We start from the raw sequence: 11,507 nt of genomic DNA, 5'->3' as shown, positions 1-11,507 counted from the left end.
ATTCCAAAGTCTTCATTTTGTTTTTCGTCAGCCATTCAGAAGTGGACTTGATGGTGTGCTTTGTATGATTGTCCTGCTGCAGAATCCAAGTTTGCTTCAGCTTGATGTCATTAACAGATGGCCAGGCTTCAGGAAATTTTGGTACAGAGCAGAACTCATGGTTCCATTTACCACAGCAAGTCTTCCAGGTCCTGAAAAGCAAAACAGCCCCAGATTATCACACTACCACAATATTTTAGTCTGTATGATGTTCTTTTTCTGAAATGCGCTGTTACACACCTTCCAAAAAGTTCAACCCTGTCTCATCAGCACAGAGTAAACACCTTGATGATCCCTAAGACTTTTGGAAGAATAGAAGTCTTAAGGATCATCAAGGTGTTTTCTGGCAAATCTAAGACAAGCCTTCATGTTATTTTCGCTCAGCAGTGATTTTGGGTCCTGGAACTCATCAACCATTTCTCTCTTTCTTACGGTGGAGTCATGACCACTCACCTTAACTGAGGCAAGTGAGGTCTGCAGTTCTTTGGATGTTGTGGAGTCTTTTGTGATCTCTTAGATGAGTTGTAGCTGTGCTCTTGGTGTAATTTTGGTTGGCCAGTACAGCCAATGCCATGCGACTTACAGTAATAATTGTGTTGCTCTTTTATTTGCCTTCCACACTTGCTTCACACATCCTCCAACACCGCCTAATATGATATTTAAGTGTCTAACACATGCACACTTTAAAATCTCAATGAAGTTACTTTGCAATTAGGGTGGTACATGTATTCTCTTTAACAAATACTCCAAATACAGTCTAAATATAGACTTTTTTTCTCCAACCATACATTTTGAAATACACATAGGCTAGACAACAGGTGGAAACAACGTTGTTGTTTCAGTTGTCAAGTGCACTCAAAAAAATATTTTTTTTTTGCTGCTTGTTCAAACTACTAATTTAAAATAAGTTGAAACAACACAATTCTTGATATTTCTTGGGACAACTCAATTGTTTTATATTCAATCCACTTAAATTTGTTATGTTCACATAATCAATTCATGCTTTTTGTACAGTGTATTCTGATAGTCTAAACAAATAACATGTTTTTTAGGCTTCCCGACAACCGTTGTGGTGAATTTGAAAGGCTAAAATGCTGTCGCAAGCTCTGAAGGACAGTAGACTTCATGGGCCAGAAGTTAAAGGGATCATCCAAAGGTGAAAATTGAGTTTTTCTATAACCTCCATAGTATTTGTTTTTCCTTCTATGAATGGCAATGCTTGCCAGTTTTTAGCTTTCTTCAAATTACCTTCTTTTGTTTTCATCAGGAAAAAATTTTTTTGTAAAAGTCCAATTTTAACCAATTGAGGTTTTGTAAATAGTGAGTAAATCTTTACTTTTGGCTAAATTATCCCTTAAAGAAGGCTAAAACGAACATATTATTGTAGTGTTACTGTGTAATAAAGAAATAAACAGATTCAAACAATCCACACATACGCATGTAATCAGTGCTTTATGACTGAACTGGATGATGTTTCACACTGCTGCTGTACGCAAAAATATGTACAAGATCAGCGCATTTACTCGAAATCCTTATACATCAAACAGACTCGCACATAAAGACTCATTTAATAAATAAAAGAGTAAGAGATACATCGCGTAGAAACATGTTTCAACACCACCCCTTACTTTTGTTTCTCTTTAGGGCTCAGCAGCGCAATGGTACCAATGGCTCCCTCTAGTGTCAAACATGAACATCAGTCTTATGTATTCAGAACTAAAAAAACAGTTCTTCAGATGCATCCATCTGCTCTGTCCTTCTTGAAAAGGATTCAATTTATAAGTCAATCCGGAAGACTTGTTCACAACGATTAGTTTTAAAACGATATTTGAAATCTGTACATAAGGACATGTAAGTACAGAGGTTGGACAATGAAACTAAAACACTGGTTTATTTAGTGTTGGATGGGTTTCATGGCTAAATCTGACCAGCCTGGTGGTCAATCTTCATTGATTGCACATTTCACCAGTAAGGTGAAGGTTTAATTGGCAGAAGAATAAGACAGTTTTGCTTAAAATTTTGCAATGCACACTACATTGTGGGTGACATTTCAGAGTTCAAAAGAGAACAAATTAATGGTGTACGTCTCGCCAGTGCATCTCTTATCAAGACAGCAAGGCTTTGTGATGTATTAAGAGCCTCAGTATCCAAATTAATGCCAGCATACCCCAAAGAACAAGAACCCCGTCTGACAGGAGTAACTGTGGACGCAATAGTAAGCTGCTGAAAGAGATGTCCAGGTGCTATTGGATTGTATCCTGTTTGGGAAAACAAAACTGTTTGGAAGCTCCACTGGGTCAATATATATGGCCGGGCATGCAGTAGCCAAACCATTGGTCACTTGTGCCAATGCCAAACATCGGTTTCAATGGTGCCAGCAGCAAAAATCTTAAGCTGTGGACAATGTGAAACATGTATTGGTCTCTGATGAGTCCACCTTCACTGTCTTTCCCATCCCGGGAGAGTTACAGTGTGGAGAAGCCCCAAAGAAGTGCACCACCCAGACCCACCCATGGATCAGTGATGGTTTGGGCAACAATATCATGGCATTCCCTAGGCCAATACTTGCACTAAATGGGTGCATCACTGCAAAGGATTACCAAACCATTCTGGAGGACCATGTGCACCCAATGGTTCAAACATTATACCCTGAAAGCAGTGCCATGTATCAGGATCATAATGCACCAATACACACAGTAAGACTGGTGACAGAGTGGTTTGATGAACATGAAAGTTAAACACCTTCCATGGCTTGCACAGTCACCAGATGTTAATATTATTGAGCCACTTTGAGGTGTTTTGGAAGAGCAAGTGAGGAAAAGTTTTCCTCCACCTCTGGCCACTATTCTGCAAGACAAATAGCTCAAAATCCCTCTGGCCACTGGTCAGGACTTGTATCTGTCATTAGCAGGATGAATTGATGCTGTATTGACCGCAAAAGAAGGCCCTACACCATAATAATGAATTATTGTGGTCTACAACCAGGCGTTTCAGTTTCATTGTCAAACCCCTTTAAGGTTACATTTGATAAACTGTTGTAGTCCCTTATAACTTGAGTATTTAAAGCAAGATGAACTCATAAATCCCCTAGAACGAGGCTCAGAATCATTGAAGCTTTTCCGAACTGTAAATATTGATCAACTGAACCGCTCAGCAGAGGGAACACACTGCTTGGCATGTGTTTCCTTACAAGGCCTGATCAGACCCTGATACATGTTCGGGACACAGGCAGTGAGGGTCAACCAGAAGCGCTGGAGTACCCAAATAACCTCTTTTACAGTACAACCTACTGTACTTCTTGGCACATGGAGGTCTGCTTGTAAAAACTGTCCTGGGCCCTGTGAACTTTATAGCAGGAAAGCCTACTCATGCTCTTCTTCTTCTTCTTTTTTCCTGATGAAGGCGAATCAAGATCTAGTCACAGTGGGTAACGTATCCTGTTGGAAAGAGATGAGAAATACAGTTCAAATCCATTAGAAATTAGACCTCTATTTTTAAATGTTGAATTTTGCATGTGGTTATTGTTAAAACAGCATCTTCCGCAAATGAATCCCTTGAGAAACAGACGTTTGATAATTGTATTGAATGTGTAGTTATTCACTTTACATCGTGAAAGAACACATAAAACATAAACACAAATAAAACTTCACACTTTTATGACTGGTTTTGCATATAGTAAACTCAAAATAAGACACGTAAGATACATTTTAAATGGTTTTAATTGTTGTCATGTTTCAAATTACCTCAACGATTATATTTTTGTTTACCTTAAATGCTTGTAAGTACATTAAACACTAAGCATTTTTCAAATAGGGTTGGGTGATGTCGACCAATTTGGCGTCGTACAATGTCTAATGTGAAACACTGGGATGAACGATGGCATCGTTGTCGTAGGCGGTGGTGAATTAATTACTTATGAATAATGAATTAATACATAACAAATTAATTATTTGTAACCTCATATTTCAACTACCTGACCCGCATGGTCGTTTTACCCAAATCATAAATAAATAAAGATAAGTTACACACAAATTACCACCTGTCAATCACTTTTTCTGTGGGACTCTGGAAAGAACAGGCAGAGTGATCTGTGTCGTAATAATGGCGTCGACAATCTTGGTTTGGTTCACAACCAACAGTATCTGAAGTTTTTGCTAAAATTACTAAGTACAAGTGTGAAAGCGAAAGATTGAAGCAGTGTACTGACGCTGTGACACGTTACCTGATCGATTCAAAACACCAAAGAGTTGTTGGACAGAAACAAGATTAATTAAATATCATGTTTAACAATTATAATGAGACGCGATCCAGTAGTACATCCATGACAAACTGTCCGACGTGCACTGCTCTCTGGGGTTTTGTGCTAAGCACTGACTGCCTGGAGCTCAGACGTGCGCAATGCTGCAGCACGTGTGTGCAAACAAAGGCTTAAAGAAGTATAAAGCTAAAATATCTGTATGCGCTTCACCTTTTAACAATTTCTAATTTAGGCTAGAATCTTGTTCCTTACTGGTATTTTGATATTTGCTTTTTAATGCGAGTTCAACCATTGTTTGGTCACAGAACTACACCATGGTTGGCTAGCTGATTGGCTCTGTATGCGTGTTACAGCTACAAAGGAACGCTGCAGTATGTGAAGTGTCAAAGCTGAGGGAAAAAGCCAGAACATAGTAATATCACTTACTGTGATTTGCCTTAGTATTAGCTTGCATTTTGGACTTACTGCAAGTTTGAGACGCTTGTTTCTCTGAAACGGAATAAAATGGAACTAGTAGACAGAACAAATGCAGCAAAACCCATTTTAGACCTTTGCTTTTGACCAAACATGTAGTTACTTTGCCTTGTTCGGATGGCAGTATCATCTTTAATATATATTATTGGAGTATTACATTTAAAGCTTTACCTTTTCACAATAGATCTTGTACAGCTAATGCAAATTTATGAACAATCTAGACAGTGAAAGAACATCCGTGCTACTTATCAAGACGTCTACCTCTCTTCCTTTTCTTCTTGTGGCGTCTCTTTTTCCTCATGCTGCTGGACTCTTCAGATGATGATGTGCTGCTGGATTCATCGGTGAAGCACTCATCGTTGATATACGAGCTGGATGAGCTCTTTCGCCGTCTTTTACGTGATCTGGACTCTGAGATGACTGATGTGCTTGCTGTAGGATTTCAGAAATGGAGAAAACAAGAGTACATGAACAGCTATAATAGGAAATGGAACAACCATCGCGCGACAGGACAATCCTAATATCAACTAGCATAACAATGTTGCAAAACAAGTTGGTTATAAGTTTATATATATAAGATTATAGTTAAAAGATTTAGTTTAAAGTCTGTGATATTGATCTTTTACTCTTTGAACAAGTTGACCCTGGGTCTTTCCAAACCCAAGGCATACATTTGGCCCAAAAAACTGCACACGAACAAACCAAACCAATGGTAGCAGACTGAAACAAGAGAGCCCATTCTGCATCTGCGTGAGAAGACGTGACTTTTCGCAATCGTGGGGCCAGTAATTGTTTTTTTTTTTCATTCAACAAAGGGAAACCAGAAGTCAAACATTTGGTCACTCATGCCATTGCCAAATGTCACTTTCAATGGTGCCATCAGCGAAAATCTTAGGCTGTGGATAATGTCAAAAACATGTACTGTTCTCTGGTAGTGGCCAACTGAGCCTGGTCAAGGCTTTTTCCTTCACTTTTGTCAAATGGTGAAGTTTGTTCCTCGCCACTGTCACCACAAGCTTGCTTGGTTTTGGTATTGTGGAGCTGCGCATCGATAGATTAGCTCTTCAGTGTTTAGACTTTCAGCAGCGAAATTTAAACCACACTGAACTGAACTAAACTAAACTGAAATTCAACTCTGAAAACTGGACTGACAGTTTTAATTTACTAGAACTTCTGTGTTAAGCTGCTTTGACACAATTTACATTGTAAAAGCGCTAAAGAAATAAAAATGAATTGAATTAAATGAGTCCACCTTCACTGTCACTGGGAGAGTTACGGTGTGGAGAAGCCCCAAAGAAAATCTCCAAATCTTCAACCAGAAGATCAAATGCGCACAAATCATAAACAAAGAAACATTTAGTACCACTATATCAGTAATTGTCACTCACCACGGAGGGTTTCGCTCTTGCAAATATGTCTGATAATGTTATTATCCACATTGTTTGAGAAATGTACTGAAATCACAGCCGGCCTCTTTGTGTTGCCTCTTGACTTGAATTGTTTACGTCACTCCAGTTTCTGATCTTGTGATCTGAATAATTACTAAATAACTAATCCTGTCGCTCTCTTTAGCTGACGGCGACTCTACATGTTGAATCGGGCCAACTCACTCCTATGTTAAACTTACGAGTGGCAACATATGGAGTACACCAAACCAACTAGTGGGACCAACGGCCCAGCTTTTAGGCCTGTCATGTGTAAAAAAAAAAAAAATTATAAATTATAATAAAAAATAAATAAATAAATGTAGTTGGTGACTGCAAACCCCATCAGTAGGTGTCAAGGGGTCCAATGTTGTATCCGGAAATGAATACTTCCCTATTATACAGTATGTGAAAAACAGTAAGTTGAGTAGAATATCCAAATTCACTGTATTAAATAAATACATTTTAAAATTCAAGAGACAAGGGAGTACAAGGCAGTACACCGAGGTGGGCAACCAGTGCTAGTGAGGGTCTCTCAGCTGGTTAAGGACCAAATGACAGTGTGTTTGGGGAATCTGACTGTTTTTTTGTTTTAGTTTTATCTTCCCTCATCTGTCCTTCCCCAGGTCTCTTTTTATGTACTTGTTCAAAAACTAATTTCAGGTTATTTTTAACCCCGCAAAAAGTTTTAACCTACAACTTTTAAATTACAATTATATATTATATGTGGCTAAGCAACTAAACAAAATGCTTTGTCTTAAAATGTATGTTTTTTTGAAGTTTCAATCCAAAAAGTCTTTATATAAGAGTTATGGTTGTCGCGATAACTGAAATTTAAAATCATCCATATCCCGGGAACATCTGAGCGCTGTTGAGCACGTTCTTAAACACTGCTGATTTGCCATAGTGTTCACGTGCTCAATAGAAATGACTGTGATTGGCCGTGAAGGTGATCGATTCACCGAACTCGCCACTGTTTACTGCATGTAACCACAGATACAGGCACATGGGAGTGCTTTAAAACCTTGATTCATCGCTTGTATGTCAGCTTATAGACGAATGAGCTGATCGACATGACTTTGGTGAACTGATGACCTTCTCGGCGAACCAGTCATTTCCATATAACATGTGAACACAATGGCAAATCAGAAGGGTTTAAAAACGTGCTCCATATCGATCAAACGTTCATGGAAAATTGACATTTTTTTTAATGTTTGTACCGATTGGTTTCAAATTCCAGCATCTAGTTTTCAATATTGATTTTGAGCAGTGTGTATTTTGGTTTCACCTCACCTTCAGGCACTGAAATAAGACGAGCACCAGTGAGGTTCTCGATTTGTGCGCGGAGGAACTTGCGATCCTCCATTAGGTCCTGCACTTGTCTTTCCAGAGCTTCGATCCTTTCCTGTTTGCTCTCTAGTAGGCACTGAAGTTTAGTGATGGTCAGCATAACACTGCTGGGTAAACCCTCCATCGAAGGCGTCTCTGCTGAGGAAGAAAAAAAGCTATTACTAGTCATTTATCCAAGTCCCATCATATCCAACACTACTAAATTAATTAACTCAGATTCCTAAGAAATCAAATATACTGTACTGGAGACAGCACTGTTCACATTGTTGTCCTTCTCAAGTTGAATGGCAGGCTCCAAGTTCCTGTCTTCCCACTGAATTGCATTAACCTCCGGCTCCTGTTTCACCCAACTGTTGCTGTTACTGTTCACAGGACTCTCCTGTTTGGCAGAGCTGGAGTCAAGCTCACTGGCAGGAGAGTATGGGGTGGGTTCCTGGAGCGAAGGCCACTGAGTGGTAATCTCAACTGGAACACTTAAAAAAAACATCATAATTTTTATTATTTTCCATTATTTTACACTCACATTCACTGATATTTCATGTAAGACGACTAAAGCAATTGAGTTAGTCATCAAGAAGGTCTTTTAAGATGAGGATGTGCTTTCAAACATCTTGTTTGGTGACAGGTTTGGTGGTATGGGTAGGTTTGAGGGTGTAAGGGAAGGTCAACAGTGTAATTTCAAATGTATTTACAGATATTAATTACAGACGTATACAGGCATTTATTCAATCGTAAGTTCAATGTAAAAACGTGTATTTACACAATAAGTACATTGTAACAAATGATTAATTTCAGTGTAATTACATATTAGTTAAGGCCCCCTAATATAAAGTAGGGCTGCACGATTCTGGCTAAAATGAGAGTCACGATTAGTTTTGCTTAAAATCAAGACCTAAATAATCGTGAGAAAATTGTGATGTCAAATAAAGGTTAATATGAGAAGGCTATTATTATTATTTCTCAAACATATGGTAAAACAATAATAGCATTATGTGGAAGTTTACATTTGGTTGCAATGCTAAACTTTATATAGGCTTTTATATAGACTTGGAATGGTGGATGTGAAAAATTGGTCTTGGCTGTTAACATCATCAGAATACAACTACTCATAATTCTGAAGTCGATTTATTATGTTTGAGACATGCAATCTGTCATTTGAGAACATTATTAGACCTTTTTTTTTACTGGTAAAATGAGACATTTGTCATTATCAGATTCCCTCTTGCATTATATTCGACGTTATATAGCCCAGAGTAAGTGTCCACATTGCAGAGAAATGTATATAAAACAATGTGAAGACTTGTGCGACCGCCTTCACGCTTCTCTCCTGAACTTGACAATATAATAGGGAATATACACATGGACTTTTAATTTCAGTCAGCCAGCCCAAGGGCTTCCGGATAATTTTCATCCCATACAAAAATGGTTGTGTTTAGGATCTGATGAAAGAGCGATCTTCACTGCCTGGCTGAGATATGATATAAAGTGAGAATCAGACCAAACAAGAAGCACTGCATTATATTATATTAATTATATTTTTCCGCACCATGTCTTTAAAATATTGAAATTAATTTTACCCCAATAACTTGAATAGAGTTTCTGCGCTAGCCTGTGTTTAAACAGCCTTTCATCTATTTTTGCACTTTAACAACCAAATGGATGCTTAAGTCTATTTAACTGATTATATTTGAATTACATTACAACAGCGATGCTGTAAAAGGAAGGCACTTATGAAATTGAAAATAGTTACATAAACCTTTCACCGGAAGTTCATTATTGGCTGAAAAACACTAGTTTCCATAGAGTCCATTGGCTGAATCGTAGAGATGCTGGATTAAGATCGTGTGGGGGGTCGAATAGAGATCACACTCTTTTTTCGATTAATCATAACCCTAATATAAAGTGGTACCATGATGGTAAATTAAATTAACTCAAGTGGTTACAGAACAGAATGAGTTTATTTCTTTCTGTTAAAGACACATTAAGAAGTTTTTGTGATGAATGTTTGAAACCAACATCCATAACAGGAAAGTAAATACTATGGAAGTTAATAAATACCAATTTTCTCACTTTCTGCAAACTAACTTTTTTTGTGGTGAACAGAAGCAAGCGAGCTGATCAGGTATGGAACAAATTAAGGATGAGTAAATGATGAAAAATATACATATTTGTGCAAACTTTTATATTTATATAGTTATAACTAAGTAATAAATGTCTCCAAAATGAAAAGTGTGTCATTACTTACTGCATGACTGAAGTCTGTGTAATACAAAAAGCTATTTTGAAGAATATTTTGATTGTTACCCGTAAAAATCTATTTTTTGGCATTCAGAAAGTATAAGAATTGTGTTCCACATAATACAAACTGATTTAATACTAACTATTTTCCTTTCGAGATTAATAATTCCTTAGAATGTCAAATTAAAGAGTTGTTTAACACGATTAGGCTTTACAAACCCAGTCCAAAATCATCTGTTTACAAGCAAAGTATATTCCAGCCACCATTATTACCTTTGTAAACATACTGCCATGATCTCCCTCGGTTCATTCAGTCTCTGAATAGCTGTTATTCTCAGACTGTGGTTAGTGTAGATCGTTCTCGTACCTGCCTCTTTGCATATTTTGGGCAGCATTTGGGACAAATGATTGACTCCCAGTGGAAGTCCAGTATACCAGATCTCATCACTGAGGAAATAGCTCCTTTTGGGCTGCAGATAGAGAGCTTTAGCGTCGGCTGGGATTTTCCTCAGGTATTTTTCCAGAGACGCAACAGGACACAGCGGATTCCCCGGCTCTTCAAACATAGCCTTCCGTTTCTTCTTGTCCTTCTCCGGCATGTTCTTCGGTTCCTCGTGTAGTGCCATAGTGAAGTATTTAAATCCACTTTGGTCCAGGTTCAGAGCAAACGTGTCTGGCTGCAGGTGTCGGTTGCCCTCCTTACCCCTGAGCCCAAAATGCAACTGGATGTCATACCACACCTTATACAACAAGCCCTTTGGGTTCCCCGGGTCCAGTGCAGTAGAATGCTTGAGGATGTGCTGGTCCTCAGGTGTAATTGGTGGGTAGTGTGTTGTTATATCCCTACCGGAGCGTCGGATCTGCTTGACGACGCCTTTAAAAACATTGTTAGCAGACCTGAACTCGGCGTCCTGCATCAGATTCCACGCACGGCTGACCGGAGGGTCGTTAACGTACCGGTTGAGTCCAGCCCGGAGCCCGACGTAGCTGCTGATCCCGTACAGCTCTCCTTTGCTCGTCCGAATAGACCCATAAAACTCGCGCAGGATTGTGTTTACCTCAGACTTGTCGGCCGTTTTAAATTCTATGGTCAGCTGCTTTTCCCGCAGCCAGGCTTTAAAACAGTTAACAGCCCATATGGTTTGCTTTACCGTACTAGACTCGTTCCGGGTGTGTTCTAATAAGTCCAAATCCGCTGATGTTACGTTCGCACATCTGGATATCTGTGCTGTTAAAGCGGGGTCTCCTGCCTCCGTCTCCTCCTCTTCACCTGAAGAGCTCTCACACTTTAAATCAAACATGCTATTCATGGGAATACTGACCGGAGTAGCTCTTTCTTATTTCACGGATGCCATAGAAATTATCCTTTCCATGTCCGCACAAATCTGAAATGAACAATTATGATTAAGCGGCTTGCTAACCTGTGCATATAGCCAGTAACGTTAATGTTCCCAGGATTTCTCTTTCTTTGTTGTTCTTCTTCTTGGAGATGGTGAAGGATGGAGAGCCGCAGAACTATACCGCCGCCTGCCGTTTACTGTGAGAACTAATCTGTCCCAGGCTATCATTTCATCCGCGAGGATACAGGTAAACACGTCTACGTAAAATTTAATGTACAAATGCGATTTTAAATACATGTTAAGCACATCAAATGCTACTGAAGTCCGAAAAGGCCATGCATTAAATTATTTGTCTTGTTTTCTCGTGATAACGACTTAAATTTC

General features: G+C 38.8%; 1 protein-coding gene across 4 annotated transcripts; it reads right to left on the bottom strand.

The window, feature by feature from the left end:
- Positions 1-969: 969 nt before the first annotated feature.
- zgc:174877 (uncharacterized protein LOC570025 homolog) lies at positions 970-11,255 on the bottom strand. Of its 4 annotated transcripts, none has more exons than XM_056451002.1 (6): positions 10,057-11,255; positions 7,789-8,018; positions 7,489-7,683; positions 5,033-5,203; positions 4,724-4,786; positions 970-3,476 (listed from the first exon to the last, which is right to left on the bottom strand). In XM_056451002.1, exons 1-6 carry the CDS (start codon positions 11,091-11,093, stop codon positions 3,454-3,456), a joined length of 1,719 nt encoding a protein of 572 aa, XP_056306977.1. In that variant the 5' UTR covers positions 11,094-11,255; the 3' UTR covers positions 970-3,453. The 4 variants fall into 4 exon arrangements, with proteins under 4 accessions (XP_056306977.1, XP_056306979.1, XP_056306978.1 ...); XM_056451004.1 differs by having other exon boundaries at positions 4,763-4,786; XM_056451003.1 differs by having other exon boundaries at positions 7,489-7,680.
- Positions 11,256-11,507: the final 252 nt, after the last annotated feature.

Source organism: Danio aesculapii, chromosome 24 (assembly GCF_903798145.1).
Source record: "Danio aesculapii chromosome 24, fDanAes4.1, whole genome shotgun sequence".
Lineage (NCBI taxonomy): Eukaryota > Metazoa > Chordata > Actinopteri > Cypriniformes > Danionidae > Danio > Danio aesculapii.
The sequence above is the reverse complement of the archived record's forward strand: the minus strand, read 5'-3'. Positions and strand labels throughout refer to the sequence as shown.